Source organism: Mastigoproctus giganteus, chromosome 14, assembly GCF_048544385.1.
Source record: "Mastigoproctus giganteus isolate SK-2022 chromosome 14, ASM4854438v1, whole genome shotgun sequence".
Lineage (NCBI taxonomy): Eukaryota > Metazoa > Arthropoda > Arachnida > Uropygi > Thelyphonidae > Mastigoproctus > Mastigoproctus giganteus.
In genome coordinates, this window is record NC_143588.1 from 28,054,522 (window position 1) to 28,077,343 (window position 22,822).

The 22,822-nt window shown below is 39.7% G+C and overlaps 1 protein-coding gene across 1 annotated transcript in view; it reads right to left on the reverse strand.

Annotated features, from left to right (window-relative positions):
- LOC150075035 (tensin-2-like) overlaps positions 1 to 22,822 on the reverse strand; it is a 737,845-nt gene that overhangs the window by 54,335 nt on the left and 660,688 nt on the right. The window contains exon 25 of the mRNA XM_090389056.1: positions 15,531 to 15,579. Within this exon, the coding sequence (XP_090245182.1) occupies positions 15,531 to 15,579 (49 nt within the window). The remainder of the gene's footprint in view (positions 1 to 15,530; positions 15,580 to 22,822) is intronic.

Below are 22,822 nucleotides of genomic sequence, written 5' to 3' on the forward strand. Positions count from 1 at the left end.
ACCGTGATCACTGCCACTTAGTGGTTCTTTTATCTGCAGATTCTTGATGCATGAAGAATCATTACTGATAATCAGATCAAGAGTATTACTCCCTCTAGTTGCCTCCCGAATCTGCTGCTGGAAAACAATCATCCAATAAATCCACAAAAGCCTTGCAAGTGTGTTAGTGACCAACCCACAAATTCCAGTCAATATCCAGGAAATTAAAATATCCCGTTATAAGACAATCTAATTTACTGGCTCACTCTATTTCTCTGCACAATTGCTCATTATACTCATCAGATTCATTAGGCCTATAATACACACCTAATCTCATTTTTCTTTTCCCAGTGCTCATGTCACACCAAACAGACTCAACATTGCATTGTCCACCAACATCAATTGGATGCACTTCCTTAGATTTTATGTGTTTCTTAACTAACAGCATAGCCCCTCTTCCCTTCCTGTCCTGTCTATCCTTTCTGTACACATTGTACTCCCCAAATTTCAGTTCTGCACTGCTTATGTCTGTGTGACAACATGTCTCTGATATCCCAACAATATCTGTCTTTGATGTCTTGACTAGCACTTCAACCTCATCAAATTTATTATCTATACTCCTAGCATTGGTGTACATGCAAGTACACATGCACCTGTTTCTATGCTTAGTTACCCTAACACAGCCCATGTATTTACTCGTTCCACTATGACTCCCATCAGTCCTGGAAATTCCCATTGCCTTGCTTTCCAGTCTGCTGCTCAATTGCATTTCAATAGAGTAGTGCAAGAATCACTTTTACCTCTGCCAGCAGCTACTGTTAAACTATTAGTCCGTGTATCCTCCCAAGCTAGCAGTTTTCCGACCCACCTAACACTGCCTCGATAGCATCAGCAAATATTCTTGCACCCTTTCTATTTAAGTGTATCCCATCCCTGTAGAAGCAGTCTCTCCTGTTAACAAGCACAGACCATGCTGAGAAAAATTCTACCCCTTCAGCCTTGCACAATCTCTCCAGGGCCGAACTGATCGACAAGGCTCTCATCATATACTCCCTCCTATCGTGTCTGGGCAGAATTGCAGACACTTTCAAATTCAACGCTAACTCACAATTTTTTTCAGCATTGTCTTGTACTTGTTAAGTAATTCTGCCAGTCTCCTACTCTTAATATCATTAGTGTACAACGTGTACAATAATATCATCCTTTGTGCCCTTAAAGGATGATATCTGCCCTACAACGTCATCAACCTTTGCCCCTGGTAGACATACACTGGTCCTGTTTCAGCTATCCTTTTTGCACAATATGTTCACTGTTTCCATAAGAATAGAGTCACCTACAACAACTAGTTCCTTTGGGACCAGTGCATTCTGCCTTGGGGTTGCCACTGTGTTGCGTGATTTCAAGTGCAAGCTCTGGCATTGATGTGTGCAGCTGAGAGCTTGATGGGCTCCTCAATTTAAATCCTTCAAGGGCATCCACCCTGTCCTTCAAGCTCTCATATAAGCCCATAACAATGCCGAGTTGGCACCTGATTTCCTCACACTCCTTACATCGCGCCCTTGGCAATATCATGTGTCCCGTTACTGATTGCTCCACAAACATCAAACAAGCAATGCATTTCAATAGACTGTGATTCAGAGGAAAACCGCCTCCCTCAGTTCTCTCCTGAGCCACAGCACTTCCACTAGTTTGAGCCTTTTGCTTTGCTGCTCTGAGTCATGATTTCTATTCAAGTTCAATAAAATTCCAATACAAAATATAACCCTAAACCTATATCCCAATGCAGTTATAACACTATATATATGTATTTCAGTATTGAATATTATCTCCGAGTTACGTTATATGACTTTTTTATCCCCTGTCAACTTATATGTATTAATTTATGATGTTACGTTTGTAATAACTAGGTCGCTATATTTATTTAGTTAAAAAAGTACAATTCAATTGACAATGAAATTTAATAAGATTAATAAATTTTACTGATTAATTGATACTACTATACTCGCTATCTAGTTTTCCGTTAAACCTTACGCTAGCACACGTATAGTATAACAATGGCGGCAAGTTACGAACGGTTAATCTATGGACACGAGGTATTATTTACTTTCCAAATTGTGCTATCTAAATTCAAAATAAACCACGGAGCTTGACTAGGTCTATAAGCTACTTTTAGAAAATAATTTAATCTGACAATTAAGTCAATAAAGCAGCTAAGTACAATTAGAAACTTGTTTGTGGGAGCTGCAAAACCTGTCCACACGTGCATTTGATGCCCTTACCGATACTAAGTAATAACCTACAAAATCTCTATCTAAATTCAATTTAAACTAAAGTATTTTTACTAGGAATATAAAGCAACTCTAAAAAAATAATTAATATGCCAATTTAAGTCAATAAAAAAGCAAAAACTTCTCTATTTTCTGGAGCCGTAAAAACCTCACCTGTTCACATGTACTCTCACACCCACTCTTCATCACTATGAAGAGTGGGTGCGAGAGTACATGTGAACCTGCCTCCTCTGGCTACAACAATAATATATGTATCACTAATTTTAATCCAGAAGTAGTCAGACAGGACTTGTCAGCTGACTCATTTGAAAAGATTTTATTCATGTTTAATTGGTTGAAGATTAGTGACTGAAACTTCCTCTACCTTCCTAAATATGGACTGAAGCATTATATGGTTTTCACATGTTTTTTTGTTTGAAAGAACAAGAAAGATGCAGAGTGATCCTTTTTATCAATTATCAGTTTTCTCAAGTAAATTTTTCAATGCACCGAACAATTGCTGTTCTAGCTTGTTGGTGTCCTATAAGTGGCATTATTAGTTTAATCAGTTTCCTACAAATAACAAGAAATAAAAACAGATTAAACAAATAAAACTGAATTAAAAAAAAAAAAATAGTAGTGTCCATGCTGTTTTACTTCAAGGAAATTCCAGTTACATTCTCTAACTTTCAAAATAAAGCATAGTCTTTGCAGGGAACATTTTATGGCATTACCATAATAATTAGCTGAAAACAAGTGATTGGAAAATGCATTAGAGGTCTTGAAAGGGCTGTTCCCTTCCCTGCAACCCTTCTTGTAATTGTTTCAAAAAGAGCTTTGGATGTGAATATATAATAAGTCCTCCAGTTTTTCAGCATTTTTTTGTTTTTAAATATAAAACTATCATGTGAATTATTTTATATGATAAGTCAAATTATAATCATTTCATAGATACAACACACACACACACACATACACTGTAAAAATATATGCACATGTGCAATTTTAAAAATTTGCTGGCTTAGTAATTTTATAAACACAAAAACTGAAATGCTTAATAGTTTCATGTTTATATTTTATGACAATAGGTTTTTTTTTTTTTTTTTTTTTCAGAAGAATTAATATTTCTTTTTGTTTCTGTTTTAAAAAACAACATGTAAAAAGCAACACACTTTTTAAATATTTAAAAATTTCTGTGTTTCAGTTTTACATTTTTTGTGCATTTCATTTTTCATAAATTTTTTATTAAAAAAATAAAAAGTTAGATACAATACAATAGTTAAATAAATATGGAAATCTATTAATAAAAAGGATGATATTTTGGCTGCAAAGAGAATTCAAAAAATCCAAAAATTTTATCCATAAATAAAAAAGTTCACCACCTGTCAGTTGCCTACGTGACCAACAAACAAACTGGGGAGCAACCCAGTTAATAAGCAAAAGAAGAATACAATAGAACTGGTGGATATGGTAACTAAATGAATTTTAATACAGTAAAGAAGCTTTTGGGATAATGAACCCCTTCTGCAACTAAGTACATACACACAGAAATGTAAACATAACATAAAACATTAGGAATGGAATAACCTAAACAAGCAGTGCATGCTCAGATTGTTGGGAGACCGCACACATGAACGTGAGAGTGTTCAATCACTTATTATATCAGATCAGGTGATTGTTTTTGGTATCTGGGGCATATATGGGATGAATGCCAGCATTTCTTGTTCTTTAACACTACAGTCTCCAAAATTGGGTATAGTCTTGTACCTCTACTGCGATTTCAAACTTTGTGATAGCTAGATATGTTTAGGGACTCTAACCATAGGTGGTGAGAGTAGTACCAATATTAGTCGGTCACCTCACTGTCGCAGCTGGGATTGAGGTCATGTTGAGTTGAACAGAAATGCTCTGCGATTGCAGAGTGCTCAGAGTCACCTAGTCGGATGGACCTATCATGTTCTGCAAGGCAGTCCTGGAGTCGTCTGGAGCTTTCCCCCACATAGCAGCTGCCACAATCGTGGCAAGTGATCTGGTATAAAATACTGCTGCATATCAGAGGGGAGATTGGTGTTTATACTCTCGGGACCAGAGATCACAAACTTCTGCCAGGCCGTTGTAAGCACGTCACACAGTACTCGCGTAAGGTCCTAGAAATCTGGCCTGAGGTGCCCAGGTAATATGGGATATAAGCAGTAGATACTGTTTTGCCATCATAAGGAAGCAAGAGCCTCGGGCAAGTTGCAAGTTATTGTGCTTGTAGCACTTGTCCAACACATGGGCTGGGTAGCCACAATTGGTGAGGTCAACTTTTACCCTAGAAACTTCGGTGTGCCTGGCTTCTACTGAACTGGAATGACTCCAAGTGCGAGAGAGTAGCTGCGAGTGCAGTGCTGTTCAGGTGACATGAGGCATGCGCTGACCTGTATGTAATTCGTGAATTTCCCATAGCATATCAGTTTCTGGTATATCAAGGTTTCCATGCAAGGCCCACATGTATCACCAAGACATCCAGAAAATAAAGGGCCTTGTTCACTTCCAATTGTAAGGCGAACTGGATGAAGGAGGATAGGGAGTTGAGGTATTCTAATAGCAGTGTATCCAAACATTGGGGATGATGGTGAAAATGTCATCTACATACCTGCACCACATGGTGATTGATACCAGTGGGTTCAGGAATATGTGTTCCTCAAACTCCTCCATTGCGATGTTGGCGACGACGGAGCTGACAGAGGCACCCATAGCCGTACCATGAATTTGTTTGTAGAGAGAGTCGCCAAATGTGACGACACTGCTGATAAACACAGGTTAAGGGCAGCACAGATATCTTCTGTAGATAGAGATGATCTATCTAATAGGATGGGATCATTCTCTAAAAGGTGTCTGGCACATATGATGGCCTGTTGGACTGGTAGGGAGATAAATAGGGAGATGACATCAAAGGATGCCATGATCTTGTTTTCAGGAACTGTAAGGTGTTTCACAAGGAGAAGGAACTACTCACTGTTGGAGACGGTGTGGACTGTATTTTCCACCAGTGGTGTTAGGAGATGTGCGCCATATGTTGATAACTCATAAGTTCGTGAATTGCAACAGAAGGCAATGGGCCTAAGAGGGATGCTGGGTTTATGCACCTTTGGTAGGCAATAAAATTGGGGACGCTGTCAGCCCACAGCATGTAACAGCCAACATGTGGAACTAGAAGTCTTCTCTGATTTGAACCACTCATAAACCAACTTGTTCACTTTTGACTCTAGTCGTCCCAAGACCCTGATGGGAGGGTCCTGTACAGGTTCATAGACATTAGTATTGAGCAGATGAGCAAGAGACTTGTTCAGATACTCTGAATGATCCAATACAACCGTAAAGCGTCCATTGTCAGCTGGAAGGAAGAAATTGGTGTTGTCTTTCATTAGCATTAGCATTAGTAGAGGCATTTGATGCAAGAAAGCAAGCTTATGCAGCATCAGCCAAAAAAAAAAAAACCACTTCCACTTCACCCCTCTGTTCGTTCAAAATACCTGTCCAGCTGAGCCTTAAACTTATTTAGGCTATCAACCTCCACGACAAGGGATGGAAGTCTGTTCCACCAACCAACCACCCAGTGGCTAAAGGTAAATTTCAGCACGTCTATCCTACATCTGCCTTTCCTCAATTTGAATTTATGCCCTCTCAGGTGATTATTCTGAGCTAGAGGAAGAATCCCATCAGCATTGAGCATGCTCAAACCATTCAAGGCTTTATACACCTCTATCAGATCACCTCGCTGGTGCCTATTCTCCAGACACTGTAATTTGCAAAACTTAAGCATTTCTTCGTAAGAGCACCCCTTTGTTCCATTCACTAATCTTGTTGCCCTTCTCTTCTCTGTACTCGTTCCAGCAGCTCTACATCCTTCTTGAAATGAGGCCTCCAGACCTGTATACAGTACTCTTGGTGCGGCCTGACCATTGCCTTATATGAGGGAATAATCACCTCCTTATCCCTGCTGGAAAAATTCCTGTATATCATTGACAATACTCCATGAGCTACTCTTGCAGCCCATCTGCACTGCTCAGAGAACTTCATATCTGCCTGCACAACCACCCCCAAATCCCTTTCATTCTCTACCACTGTCAGTGTAGTACCACAGAGTTGATACGTTGCTCTGGGGTTGCTGTTTCCCATGTGTAGTACTTTACATTTGTCAATGTTAAACTTCATTTGCCACCTCTCAGCCCATCTGCTCAACCTTTCCAGATCCTGTTGCAGCAGCATAGTGTCAGTAGTGTCCTTGACAACCCTGCCAACCTTTGTATCGTCTGCAAACTTGGACATTAAGCTTGATATACCATCATCAATATCATTTATAAATACAGAAAACAATAATGGACCCAACACTGAGCCCTGAGGGACTCCACTAATAACATTAGTCCACGATGAACAGTGTCCATTGATTACCACTCTCTGTCTTCTCCCCCTCAACCACCCCTTTATCCATAGCAGCAATTTGCCTCCAATGTCACACTGCTCCAATTTGTGTAGCAGTCTTCCATGTGCAACAGTATCAAAAGCCTTTCTAAGATCCAAGTATATAATATCAAAGTTATTCCCTGCATCCAGTTCTTTTGTGACTGCATCATAGTATCCAATCAAATTGGTCAGGCAAGACTTCCCCTTAACAAAACCATGCTGTGTCCGAGCTATAACTGAAGTCTTGTCTAAATGATCCTGCAGTGCTTCTTTAACCAGTGCCTCCATTAATTTTCCTGGAACAGAAGTTAAGCTCACAGGTCTATAATTACTTGTGTCAGCCTTTGATCCTCCTTTGTGAATTGGGGTCACATTTGCACATTTCCAGTCTATGGGTACCTCCCCTGAGTCCAAGGAAGCTCTCATAATTATGGCTAAGGGTTTGCTTACTTCCTTTGCTGCCTCCTTTAATATAACTGGATAGATCCCATCCACCCCGGGTACCTTTCTTGTGTTTATCTTCAACAATTTCTCCTCCACTTTACTCGCAGTTATTTCAAGATTCTGTAGCTTACTGCTAGAGTTGAATACACCTCTGGCATTCCCCTCGCTGAATAACTCCTCATGTGTGAATGTCGATGCAAAATATTCATTTAGTTTGTTAGCTACCTGAGCAGGATCATCAACAGTTGATCCATCAATTCATGATGGAGTTAAGAGCAGTGTGTTGGCAATGGTTGAGTTGGGGTTAGAAGGGTGAACATGTTGAAGAATAGAAGCTGTCATAAAGTGGATGTCATCAGCAGTCTCTTTAGGGAGGTGGGCTAAGGTTGCCTCTACCCCATGGCAATTTGTTTGATGGATGGTCTCGACATAAGAACGACAAACTTCATGCTGGAGGTAAGAAGATCGATTTGGTTGGTGGACAATTGTTTGCTGCTAAGATTTAGGACAAAATTAGCATTGTCTGTAGTTCTTGAAGAGTGAGTCTCCCTGACTAGAATACGAAACTTACATTGCTGGCAAGAGAGTAAGTGTCAGATACATGGTTGGCCTGGCAACAAAGGGTGTGAATCAGGTTTGAAAATGCTAACAGAGAGATCAAACCTCTTAGTTCCTGCACGTGTCTCGATTTATTGATGTTATCTCTCTTTTGCTCAAGATGTAGGTAACCAATCCATACTTTCAAGGTTTGGAGTCCGAAGTTGAAGCAGGCACGTTTCATAAGAGCATGGTTGAGGGGAGCTTTATAGTGGAAGTCTTTAGGAATGATGCGATGTGGAATCTGTGTGCAAAGCCTAAGTGCAGCTTGTTCCGGGCTAATGAGATGAAGGACTTCTGTAGTTCAACACTAATCAGGTATGTATGTACGCCATAGTTTGAACGAATAAAACAGAATTGGCTGGTGGCACTGGTTGCTATAGTTTTGCAAAGGAAGAATATAGTAGAACCAGTGGATACAGAAACTAAATGAATTTTGATATAGTAAAGAAGCTTTCGGGGTAACAAACCCCTTCCTCAGCTAAGCTTCCTCCACATACACACACATAAAAATGTAAACATAACATAACATGTTAGGAACGGAATAAAGTAAATAAGCAGAGCGTGCGCAGGTTGCTGGGAGAGTGTGCACATGAACGTGAGAAAGAGTGTTCAATCACTTACTATGTCAGATCAGTGATTGTTGCTGTTGGTATCCGGCGCATATATGGGATGAATGCCAATGTTTCTTGTTCTTTAACACTACAGACTCCAAAATTGGGTGTAGTCTTGTACCTCTACTGCGATTTAAAACTTTGTGACAGCTCGATATGTTTAGGGACTCTAACCATAGGCAGTGATAGTAGTGCCAAGATTGGTCGATCACCTTGCTGTCGTGGCCGGGATTGAGGTCATGTTGAGTTGACCATAAATGCTCTGCGATTGCAGAGTGAACAGCGTCACCTAGGCGAATGGACCTATCAATGTTCTGCGAGGCAGTCCTGGAGTCGTGTTTAGCTTGCACCCAAATAGCATCTGCCACAATTATGGCAAGTGATCTGGTATAAAATACCGCTGCATAACAGAGGGGCAATGGGTGTTTATACTCTCAAAACCAGTGATCGCAAACTTCTACCAGGAAGTTGTAGAAACTTCACACGATACTCGCATAAGATCCTAGATATCTGGTCTGAGGTACCCGGGCAATAGGCAATATGGGATATAAGCAGATACAGTTTCGCTGTTGTGAGGGGGCAAGAACCCCAGGCGAGTTCTTGTGCCTGTAGTGAGCACTGGTCCAACACACGGGCTGGGTAGCCATTGTTGGTGAGGTCAGCTTGTCACCTGAACAGTATTGCACTCTACTCTCTAGAGCTTGGAGTCATTCCAGCTCAGAAGAAGCCAGGTGCACAAAAATTTCTAGGGTAAAAGCAGATATCATCTTTTAGGGGCACAAAGGGTGATATTGTGGTTACTAATGATATTAAGAGTAGGAGATCTGCAGATTTACTTAATGAGTAGAAGTCAATATTGAAAAAATGCTGTGAGTTTGGTTAATTTGAAAGTGTCAACAATTCTGCCCAGGCAAAATAGGAGGGAGTAGGGCTTAGGTAAAGAAAGCCTGCACGAGAACGACGAGAAACGTCAGATAACTTAAGTGGAAAACTAGCTTCCCGATACGGCACTCTAGTGCTGCTCGGTCTGGAGGATATATATTGATTGACAGGTAGGCGTGGCAAATGATGAAATAACTGGTGGTGGGTGCAACAGAGGCCAAGCTATTGGTTGGCATTATAATTGTGTATTTACCAGTAAAGAACAGTGCATAACAGTTTTGTAATGAACGGTGAACAGGTAATAGTAGCGATGAATCTTTTAAAGATGGAAGAAATTTCCGCATGAGTGTCTTTAAAAATAAAAGTACAGTAATAAAAAATTAATATTTTATTAATAAACAATTTATGTGCTAGTCCACTCGTGATTCTAAAGAAAAAAGGTTAGGTTACCCCCTCAATTTCAGGAGAGGTTCAAGCTCCCGTGGGATTCAAGTGGAGGTAACCTGACCTTTTTTAACTGTTAGGGCATATTATTGAACAATAATATGCCCTAATTAGTCCCACAGGAACTAGTAGTTGGTGACTCTATTGTAAGGGGAAACAGGGAATGTCTGCCAGGGGCAAAGGTTGATGACGTTGTAGAGCAGATATCATTTTTTTAAGGCCACAAAAGGTGATATAGTTGTAAACGTTGGCACTAATGATATTAAGAGTAGGAGACCGGCAGAATTACTTAACAAGTAGAGGTCACTGTTGAAAAAAAAAGCCGTGAATTTGAAATTGTCTGCAATTCTGCCCAGACACAATAGGAGGGAGTATATGATGAGAGCACTGTCGATCAATTCGGCCCTAGAAAGATTGTGCAAGGTTCGAGGGGTATAATTTTTTTCAGCCTCGTCTGTACTTGTTAACAGGAGAGACTGCTTCTACAGGGATGGGATACACTTAAATAGAAAGGTTGCAAGAATATACGTGAAAGTGATTCTTGCACTGCTTCTATTGGAATGAGCAGTAGCCTGGAAAATAAGATGTCGGATATTTCAGAGACTGCTGGGAGTCATTGGGGTACAAGTAAACACATGGGTTGTGTTAGGGTAGCTAAAAATAGGAACAGGTAGATGTATACTTGCATGTACACCAATGATAGGAGTTTGGTAAATAAGTTTGATGAATTTGAGGTATTGCTCAAAACATCAAAGGCAGAGACGTGGTGTCTCACACAGATATAAGGAATGCAGAACTGGAATTTGGGGAGTACAATGTGTGCAGAAAGGATAGACAGGATAGGAATGGAGAGGGCTTATGCTATTAGTTAAGAAACAAATAAAATCCAAGGAAGTGAAGCCAGTCGACATCGCTGGACAGTGCACTGTCGGTCAGTTTAGTAGGACGTAAGCATTGGGAGATAAAAATTGAGAGTAGGAGGGTGCAATAGGCCTAATGCCTCTGAGGAGTATAAAAAAAAAACTGTACAGGGAAATAGAGTGGGCCAGTAAATCAGAGGGTCTTATGATGGGGGATTTTAATTTCCCGGATATCGACTGGAATTTGTGGGTTGGTCACTCACACACTAGCATTAGCATTAGTAGAGGCATATGATGCAAGAAAGCAAGCTTATTCAGCATCAGCCAAAAAAAAAAAAAACCCACTCCCATTTCACCCCTCCGTTCGTTCGAAATACCTGTCCAGTTGAGCCTTAAATTTGTTTAGGCTATCAACTTCAACAACAAGTGATGGAAGTCGGTTCCACCAACCAACCACCCACTGGCCAAAGGCAAATTTCCGCACATCTATCCGACATCCGTCCTTCCTCAATTTGAATTTATGCCCTCTCAAGGTGATTATTCTGAGCAAGATGAAGAATCCCATTGGCATTGAGCATGCTCAAACCATTCAAAGCCTTATACACCTCTATCAGATCACCTCGCCGGTGCCTAGTCTCCAGACTCTGTAATTTGCAAAACTAATGCCTTTCTTCGTAAGAGCAACCCTTTGTTCCATTCATTAATCTTGTTGCCCTTCTCTGTACCCGTTCCAGCAGCTCTACATCCTTCTTGAAATGAGGCCTCCAGACCTGTATATAGTACTCAAGATGTGGCCTAACCATTGCCTTATACAAGGGAATAATCACCTCCTTATCCCTGCTAGAAAAATTCCTGTATATAATTGACAAGACACCAAGAGCTACTCTTGCAGCTCGTCTGCACTGCTCAGAGAACTTCATATCTGCCTGCACAATTACCCCCAGGTCCTTTTCATTCTCCACCACTGTCAGTGTAGTACCGCAGAGTTGATACATTGCTCTGGGGTTACTGTTTCCCATATGTAGTACTTTACATTTGTCAATGTTAAACTTCATTTGCCACCTCTCAGCCCATCTGTTCAACCTTTCCAGATCCTGTTGCAGCAGCATAGCGTCAGTAGGGTCCTTAACAACCCTGTCAACCTTTGTATCATCTGCAAACTTGAACATTAAACTTGATATCCCATCATCAATATCATTCATAAACACCGAAAACAACAACGGACCCAACACTGAACCCTCAGGAACTCCACTAATAACATTCGTCCACGTTGAGCAGTGTCCATTGATTACCACTCTCTGTCTTCTGCCACTCAACCATCCCCTTATCCATAGCAGCAATTTGCCTCCAATGCCACACTGCTCCAATTTGTGCAGCAGTCTTCCATGTGCAACAGTATCAAAAGCCTTTCTAAGATCCAAATATATAATATCAAAGTTATTCCCTGCATCCAGTTCTTTTGTGACTACATCATAGTATCCAATCAAATTGGTCAGGCAAGACCTGCCCTTAACAAAACCATGCTGCGTCTGAGCTATAACTGAATTCTTGTCTAGATGATCCTGCAGTGCTTCTTTAACCAGTGCCTCCATTAACTTACCTGGAACAGAAGTTAAACTAACAGGTCTATAATTACTTGTGTCAGCCTTTGATCCTCCTTTGTGAATTGGAGTTACATTTGCACTTCTCCAGTCTATGGGTACCTCCCCTGAGTCCAAAGAAGCTCTCATAATTATGGCTAGGGGTTTGCTTACTTCCTTTGCTGCCTCCTTTAATATAACTGGATAGATCCCATCCACCCCAGGTGCCTTTTTTATGATTATCCTCAACAATCTCCCCTCCACTTTCCTCTCAGTTATTACAAAATCATCCAGCTCACTGCCAATGTTTACTTTACCTACATCATTCTCCTTCCTGAATAACTCCTCATGCGTGAATGTAGATGCAAAATACTCGTTTAGATTGTTAGCCACCTGAGCAGGATCCTCAACTGTTGAACCATCAATATCCAGTGGACCAATCTGATTCTTCCCTTTCCTTCTCGAGTTTAAATATGTAAAGAACTCTTTTCTGTTTTTCTTTGCATCCTTTGCCAAGGATTTTTCGTAGTCTGCCTTTGCCTGCCTAATCTCCTTTGTGACTTGGTTACAGACCAACTTATATCTATCATAGGCTTCCATGTCACCCATTAATTTGTATGTATCCCATGCATTTTTCTTCTCTGCCACATGCCTCATTAGTTCATCTGACAACCATTTAGGCCTAAACTAGCAAGGCTTTTGTGGATTTATTGGATGATTGTTTTCTACATCAGCATGTTCAGGAAGCAACTAGAGGGAGTAATACCCTTGATTTGATTATCAGTATTCATTCTTTATGCATTAAGAATCTCCAGATAAAGGAACCACTAGGTGGCAGTGTGCTGAAGTGGGATTTACTCAAAGAGGTAACTACCATCAGGGGTAAAGGAAAGGGTTTTTGCTTCTTTAAAGGTGACTACAATGGTCTGAGACAGTATTTAAATTCTATACAGTGGGACCAACTGATGATGTTACCAACAGCAAATTCAAAATGGGAACCATTCAAACAACTTATCTTGGAAGCTACTAGGCTTTATATACCAACTAAGAAATATTGTTCCAAGTTTAGGCTTAATGGATATCAGATGAACTAATGAGACATACGGTAGAGAAGAAAAATGCATGGGATACATACAAATTAACATGTGACACAGAAGCCTATGATAGATATAAGTTGATCTGTAACCAAGTTACAAAGGCGGTTAGGCAGGAGAAGGCAGATTACGAGAAATCTTTGGCAAAGGATGCAAAGAAAAACAGCAAAGAGTTCTTTACTTATGTAAACTCTAGAAGGAAGGGGATGAATCAGATTGGTCCACTTGATATCAATGGTTCAACTGTTGATGATCCTGCTCAGGTAGCTAACAAACTAAATGAATATTTTGCATTGACATTCACACATGAGGGGTTATTCAGCGAGGGGAATGCCAGAGGTGTTTTCAACTCTGGCAGTAAGTTAGATAATTTTGTAATAACTGAGAGTAAAGTGGAGGAGAAATTGTTGAAGATAAACACAAGAAAGAAACCTGGGGTGGATGGGATCTATCCAGTTATATTAAAAGAGGCAGCAAAGGAAGTAAGCAAACCCTTAGATATAATTATGAGAGCTTCCTTCGACTCAGGGGAAGTACCCATAGACTGGAGATGTGCAAATGTGACCCCAATTTATAAAGGAGGATCAAAGGCTGTCACAAGTAATTATAGACCTGTGAGTTTAACTTCTGTTCCAGGAAAATTAATGGAGGCACTGTTTAAAGAAGCACTGCAGGATCATCTAGACAAGACTTCAATTATAGCTCAAACACACACACAGCATGGGTTTGTTAAGGGAAAGTCTTGCCTGACCAATTTGATTGGATACTATGATGCAGTCACAAAAGAACTGGATGCAGGGAATAACTTTTATATTATATATTTGGATCTTAGAGAGGCTTTTGATACTGTCACACATGGAAGACTGCTGCACAAATTGGAGCAGTATGACATTGGAGGCAAATTGCTGCTATGGATAAAGGGGTGGTTGAGGGGGAGAAGACAGTGAGTGGTAATCAATGGACACTGCTCATCATGGACTAATGTTATTAGGGGAGTCCCTCAGGGTTCAGTGTTGTTTCTATTATTGTTTTCTGTATTTATAAATGATATTGATGATAGTATATCAAGCTTAATGTCCAAGTTTGCAGACGATACAAAGGTTGGCAGGGTTGTTAAGGACACTACTGACGCTATGCTGCTGCTGCTGCAACAGGATCTGGAAAGGTTGAGCAGATGGGTTGAGAGGTGGCAAATGAAGTTTAACATTGACAAATGTAAAGTACTACATATGGAAAACAGCAACCCCAGAGCAACGTATCAACTCTGTGGTTCTGCACTGACAGTGGTAGAGAATGAAAAGGACCTTGGGGTAATTGTGTAGGCAGATATGAAGTTCTCTGAGCAGTGCAGACAGGCTTCAAGAGTAGCTCATGGTGTCTTATCAATGATATACAGGAATTTTTCTAGCAGGAATAAGGAGGTGATTATTCCCTTGTATAAGGCAATGGTCAGGCCACACCTTGAGTGCTACATACAGGTCTGGAGGCCTCATTTCAAGAAGGATGTAGGGCTGCTGGAACGTGTACAGAGAGGGGCAACAGGATTGGTGAGGGGAATGAAGGGGTCTTCATACCAAGGGAAGCTTAAGTTCTGCAAACTGCAGCAGATGGAGACTAGGCACCTGCAAGGTGATCTGATTGAAGTGGTAAGGCCTTAAATGAGTTGAGCAGGCTCAATTCTGATGGGATTCTTCTGCTTGCTCAGATTATGAAGCCTCGGGAGCATAAATTCAAATTGAGCAAGACAGTTGTAGAATAGATATGTGAAAATTTGCCTTTAGCCAGTGAGTGGTTAATTGCAGGAACAAATTTCCATCTGTCATTGTGGAAGTTGACAGCTTAAATAAATTCAAAGAGTAATTGGACAAACTTTTAGAGGGAATGGTTGTGTGATTTTTTTTTTTTTTTTGGTGATGCTACATAAGTTCATATGTTTGCTTTCTTGCATCGGTTTTGATATCGCTTCTAGACTAAGTGAAATTTACAAGCCTTGGACCACCATTTGGAAAAGTTTATTATTGTTGCATTTATTAAATTTAATCTGTTGAAATAAAAAATTTGTTTTGTTATTGTTTCTACCTGAGCAATTAGAACAATTTGATCACCCCTCATACTTTCAAACTGCTGTCAGAATATAAACTTGTATAAGATTTCTGAAAAATAATCAATTCAAAATTTTCATAATTTTTTAAAATTATTAATCTTTAAACATTTACCTAGTTGAAAGAAACTAAGTTCCTCACCAGGAAAAACTGCAAAAAGAGCAGTCAATACTGATAAAGTGGTTGGAACCTTTATATATATTTCAGTGATTACTTACCGAGACAATAATGGGCTCTTTGGAGGCAGAGCTGATCCGGCACTAGATTCTAAAGCAATAAGAAGGGGGGGGGAAAATAAATAAATAAGGCACAATTAAAGTTATTTAACTATGAAACCATTTAAAAAATATTATACTCCCCTTTCCAAATATTAATTTAACCAGACATATTAATTTATCTACTTTCACAATCCTGACAACTCAACCTGCACTTTGAACAAATATTGATTGACTAAACATGTGCAAGTTGGAAAGTTTTGAAATCAATATCCCTAGGCAATACACAAATAACATCTAATAATCTAGAAAATCTGTACCTAAAAATATATACAACATACAGAATGGGAATATTTTTTGGTACACATTGAAAATGCATTATTTAATGATAAACACCATCAATACCAAAGCAAACCAAAATAGCTAAAATGAAGAACATCCATTTGAAGATCTAAGTCTCTTGTCAAATCCTTGTATTTTTTTTTAACTGTTACTTCAAAGATTTGTGTAAAATTATGATAATACTGATATGGTGAAGAAATGCAAAATACAATGTATCATGAGAAAGTTCTCAAAAAGTCTTTGGTGAAGAAATATGGAAGAGATGAAACTATACAGTAACTCCACCCCCCACCCCAAAGTACAGAGTGCTATTATTTTTATAACTTGATATTGTAAGTAAATTATATGACAATTTTAAATAATATACAGGGTCAGGCAAAATCAATTGTGTGTGTGTGCCAAGCACACATAACGGAAGTTAAGTGAAACTTCTTTAGGTGAACATTTATCACTTGACCGAGGATCCCGTATTGACTGTATGAATGCTGCAGGTGATGAATCTGCATGAATGAGAGCCTCGGAGATATGAGACGTTCTGTTACCAAATCTAGTTTCACAAAGTGCTGTGGCATCAGATGATATTTAAAACCATTTGAATTCAATAGAGACAGAATCATTTTGTTCTTGAAAGAGCCACAACAACTGTTACAGGCCGACATTTGACTTACATCCTCGCTTGAAATTGCTGTTTGAAGCAGAAAATGATCTCAAGCTGCTACATTCTTCACATCATTCTTGAACCAAAGCCAATAACACACGGAACAGACTGAACCAAAATCATTATCCAGAAATGTACGTTTAAACTGTGTGTGGATGCTTCGGTGTTTCTTAAAATCCTGTTACTGCTCCTGCTGTGTATTATGCTCTCTACAATTTGATGGAGTACTTCTGGTTTTGGCTTCTTTGCTTTTCATTTACGACTGGGCGTCGAGGACTCTCATCATTTTTATTTGCAGTATCAACTTCTTCCAAATTCCCTTCTAACATTTCTGGGGAGATGTAAGGCTCGGAAGCTGTGGATGGACCTTCTCTGGCTTCTTTGTTCAACTCCATCGTGCTCTGTATTTTCTTCCACTGTCGAAATAGATTAGATGTCCTTTGTACTCAATGGAGGCGGTTTTGGTGCTTACATTGCACATATATGTGCTCTATACACCTTACAATGCTCACTATTTGTCTTCGGCATGTTGAATTACAATTTCTTTTCCATAGAAATTATTTTATTAAATAAGGCGGAGAATGACGAAAAAAATAGAATGATACAATCAGTAGGGGTACTGATTGGGTTATGCGTCGCTCGTGCCTGGTATAGATTGGTACAATGGTGGTGGTGGGAGGGATGAATCATTTTGTATCACATTTTCTTGGCGATTTTTGTCAATCCAAGGACGCATTTCACGTGTATGTGCGGTATACGCCTTACACTGCTAACTACCATGGATCCTTGCTTTACGATCGGTTCACTGTATGATCAAATCAACAATGGACACTCCATAACAAAATACTGTTCACTATATGATATGTAGTATGCGCTTGTCATTTTGATCATGTTTACAAACTGAATTTTAATTCTATTAATGGCAATTCTAATAAACAAAAATAAGAGGAATATTATCCACAGGCTATAAAAGTAAAGATATAAACCACAGATTTACACTTTATTACCTTACCAATTAACAAAATTAAATGATACGCAAAAATCAGAAGAATATTTTCCACGGGTTAACAAAAGAAAAAAAAAAGAAAGAAACTATGGCAAAAGGAAATTACACCAGGTATTCCCAGGTGGTGGTAGTCATTCCCCCAATTGCTAACCTCACCTAACGCTGCTTAACTTCGGAGATTGCACGAGAACTGGGGCATTAAGCATAATAAGATAGTTGTCTGTTGAGAGTGCTTGCAATGCATTTACTTATGGCAATGGTCGCATTTTCATTACGTTTTTTGTCAATCCACAAATGCAACTTACTCCCATCTGAAAACTGCCTGGAGTGCGCCTAAAAAAGTTTCACTTCCAAAAGTTGTGAGTTAGGATTAAATTTGAAAGTTTCTGCAATTCTGCCCAGACATGATAGGAGAGAGTACATGATAAGAGCCTTGTCAATCAATTCGGCCCTGGAGAGATTGTGCAAGGCTCAAGGGGTAGAATGTTTCTCAGCAAGAGTATTCTCAACAAATACTCTTGCATCCTTTCTATTTAAGTGATACACTTAAATAGAAGGGATGCAAGAGTATTTGTTAATGCTATCGAGGCAGTTTTAGGTGGGTCAGAAAACTGCTAGATTGGGGAATTGATACACTAAAAGGTTAACAGTAGCCACAGGCAGAGGTGAAAGTGATTCTTCCACCAGTCCCTGAAACCCCCAGGGTGTTGGGGGTTTCAGGGACTGTTGAATACATGGAATAGGTAAATAGATGTGTTGTGTTAGGGTAACTAAGAATTAGAATAGGCACATGCAGTGGTGATATTCAGCCAGTATGCACTGGCACGGTTGTACAGGTTGTTAAAATGTCTAAAAACTTCCATACCGATTGTTGGGCAGAGTCCGACAAGTTTACTCACTCAGGGAAAAAAATGTCCCAGTTGATTTTGGCCTGCACTGGGTGGGGGAGTGTTGTAGCACTGCCAATCACACCATAATGTATAATTTCGAGGGCAGTTCTCATAGGTTTGCTTTCTAAGGTTGGTAACTCTGGTGAGGTGTGAACTACTTGTGGCATAGGTAAAAAACGCCCACACGAGAACTATGGGAAATCTCTACAAAGTTTATGCATGAAATTAGTTTGCCATTACAGCATTTGTATTGTTGCTCTCTCAGTAAACAGACAGTGGGTGTTACTGGTCTGAAGTATAAGTTGAATCCTTGTAACCTTCTGATTTCACTCTTTTTCATGTCAGCACTTTGAGCTGATTTCAGACACTGAGTTTAATTCTCAAAAGTTTACTCACAGCAATAAGTAATGCATCTGGAGTTTCACTTTGTGAGTAGTATTTTTAAATTGCATTTATAATAAATTTTTTAAATCATAACCCTTAGGCAACACAGATTGGATAAATTTTTGAACATTTCTAGTAAACATTCAACAACAGAAATGGAACAAACAAGAGAGAATTATGATACTGTTGATATTGAAATACGTCTTGGAAATTCATCTAAAACTGTGCAACAATTAATAGAGACTGAAAGATTTTCTCATTCTGAGCAGAAGTTAGTACGGCAACCCTCATATAACACAGTAGTAGTAGTAGTAGTAGCAGTGGCATTTGATGCAAGAAAGCAAGTGTATGAGTTTATGCAGCATCAGCCAAAAAAAAAAAAAAAAAATCACACCACTCCCTCCAAATACCTGTCCAGTTCCTCCTTAAATTTATTCAACCTATCAACTTCCACAACGACAGATGGAAGTTTGTTCCAGCAATTAACCACCCGCTGGCTAAAAGCAAATTTCCGCACATCTAATCTACATCTGTCTTTTCTTAATTTGAATTTATGCCCCCTTAGGTTCGTAATCTGAACAAGTGGAAGGATCCCATAAAAATTCAGTGTGCTCAACCCATTCAAGGCCTTATAGACCTCAATCAGATCACCACACAGGTGCCTAGTCTCCAGCCACTGCAATTTTCAGGACTTAAGCATCTCTTGATAAGAGGATCCCTTCATTCCCCTCACCAATCTTGTTGCCCTTCTGTGTACATGCTCAAACAAAGCTACATCCTTCTTAAAATGAGGCCTCCAGACCTGTACCAGTACTCAAGGCATGGCCTGACCATTGTCTTATACAGAGGGACAATCACCTCCTTTTCCCTTCTAGCAAAACTCCTATATATCATTCACAAAACTCCATGACCTGCCCTGGCAGTCTGTCTGCATTGCTCAGAAAACTTCATATCTGACTGCACAATTACTCCCAGGTCTTTTTCATTTTCTACCACCTTAAGTGTAGTACCACACAGTTGGTACGTTTCTCTGGGGTTACTTCTACCCATATGCAGTACTTTGCATTTGTCAAGGTTAAACTTCAGTTGCCACTTCTTAGCCCATCTGCCCAAATTATCTAGATCATGTTGCAGTAGCACACTGCCATTACTGTCATTAACAACCCTGTCAACCTTTGTATCATCTGCAAACTTCGACATTAAGACTGATATACATAAGATAATACATTTTTAATTTTTGGTTTCAACACCACAGGATATTACAGATGTTTACAGAATGTTACAAAAGGTGTTCAAAATACTGTCCTTGCATCCGTACGCAGCTTTGTAGTCTTCTCTGAATTGAGTTGTGAATCCTCTCAGGCATTCCTGGGTCATTTCTGATTTTCTGAAAGGCTCCTTTAACCCAACACTGCAATTCCTTAACTGTGTTAATGTCAGAAGTGAACACCAAGCTTTTTACATGACCCCCAGATACAAAAATCCATAGGATTTAAGTCTGGTGATCTGGGAAGCCACATAAAGAAGCACTGCAGGATCACCTAGACAAGACTTCAGTTATAGCTCGGACACAGAATGGTTTTGTTAAGGGAAAATCTTGCCTGACCAATTTGATTGGATACAATGATGCAGTCACAGAAGGACTGGATGCAGGGAATAACTTTGATATTATAAATTTGGATCTTAGAAAAGCTTTTGATACTGTAGCACACGGAAGACTGCTGCACAAATTGGAGCAGTGTGGCATTGGAGGCAAATTGCTGCCATGAATAAAGGGATGGTTAGGGAGAGAAGACAGAGAGTAGTAATCAATGGACACTGCTCATCGTGGACTAATGTTATTAGGGGAGTCCCTCAGGGTTTAGTGTTGGGTCCATTATTGTTTTCTGTATTCATAAATGATATTGATGATGATATATCAACCTAAATGTCCAGGTTTGCAGACAATACAAAGGTTGGCAGGGTTGTTAAGGACACTACTGACACTATGCTGCTGCTGCTGCAACAGGATCTGGAAAGGTTGAGCAGATGGGTTGAGAGGTGGCAAATGAAGTTTAAAATTGACAAATGTAAAGTACTACATATGGGAAACAACAACCCCAGAGCAACGTATCAACTCTGTGGAACTACACTGACAGTGATAGAGAATGAAAAGGATCTGGGGTAATTGTGCAGGCAGATATGAAGTTCTCTGAGCAGTGCAGACTGGCTGCAAGAGTAGCTCATGGTATCTTGTCAATGATATACAGGAATTTTTCTAGCAGGGATAAGGAGGTGATTATTCCCTTGTATAAGGCAATGGTCAGGCCACACCTTGAATACTGTATACAGGTCTGGTGGCCTCATTTCAGGAAGGATGTAGAGCTGCTGGAAAGAGTACAGAGAAGGGCAACAAGATTAGTGAATGGAACAAAGGGTTGCTATTACAAAGAAAGGCTAAGTTTTGCAAATTACAGGGTCTGGAGACTAGGCACCGGCGAAGTGATCTGATAGAGGTGTATAAAGCCTTGGATGGTTTGAGCATGCTCAATGCCAATGGGATCGTCCCTTTTGCTCAGAATAATCACCTGAAAGGGTATAAATTCAAATTGAGAAAAGACAGATGTAGGATAGATGTGTGGAAATTTTCCTTTAGCCAGTGGGTAGTTGGTTGGCGATCCCTTGTTGTGGAAGTTGATAGCCTAAATAAATGTAAGGCTCAGCTGGATAGGTATTTTGTACGAACGGAAGGGTAAAATGGGAGTGGTTTTTTTTTTTGTTGGCTGATGCTGCATAAGCTTGCTTTCCTGCATCGTATGCCTCTACTAATGCCTCCACTAGTGCCGTAGTCTAGTGGTCAGGCGCACGGGTGCATAATTACACATACCTTGAGTGACCGGAGTTCAAGCCTGTGACTGTTGAATACGGTGCTGTTTCTTGTATTCTGTCTACCTTGTTAACTCCTCTGACTGTTTGGTCGTCCCAGAGTATAAACAGAATTTATTTATTATTTAATGCTAATTCCGGAAATATGGTCAAACTGGCAGAAAACGGAATCGGTGCAATAGTAGAACTCGCTACGTCAGTAGGAGAGGAAGGTTTTGACGATATGACTACTGAAGCCCCCGTGGGTAGCAGTCGACAGAATCGCCCTCCCCCCCACATCAGGTGGAAAAAACCCCCGAGTTCGAATCCAATGACGGAAGGAATTTTTACGGGTCTTTTTCACAACATGGCTGAGTTAGTCTGGCTTGGGAGAAGGTAGCATGGTTTTTTCTCCCAGAAACTCGGGTTCTTCATCCAGCAAAACAGAAAATCGATTTCAGGAGACAAGCAATTTATAGACAATATACACAGAGTAACATGGCCTTAGTCGCTGATGCTCCTAAAAAAATAAAAAAAAGATTGAAGGCATTCAAGAATTACTGGTAGAAAAAGAGGCTGGTGAAGCGGATTTGGTGGAAATGGCAACAGAGGTAAACCAAATCATTCAAAGGATGACAGCAGAGATGAAAATTCCTACCTTCCAAATTTTACACTAAAAAGCATATGGGAAGGCAGTTAACCGAGCAATTAGAATCTTATTTTTTGAAGGCAGTTTCTTGAACGAAAGGAACTCAAAGGTCAAAAGGTAGCTTCAAAAATGCTTAGTTACATGCAATGAAATTCACAGCTTTATCAAGCAAAAGCAAACAAACCCATATTAATGATTTTTTAAAGAGAGCAGAAAATACACATAATCTAGAATGATGTATTTTTGTTAACATTTGTTAATGAAATAGTGTATTTTTTTAGCTTTTGGAAGATAACCTCCCTTTTTGTACTTTTTCTTAGTTCTAAGAAAAAGTACAAAAAGGGAGGTTATCTTCAAAAAGTACAAAAAAACGTGATGGTTTCACACAACACGACATTTTATAGGAACCTAACTATCGTGTTATACGAAAGTTACCTGTACAAAATGCAAGTGAAATACCACCACTTTGCTTACTGGAGGCTTGAAGTGGTGAAACCCATGTTTAGTCTCTAGAGCAAAGTT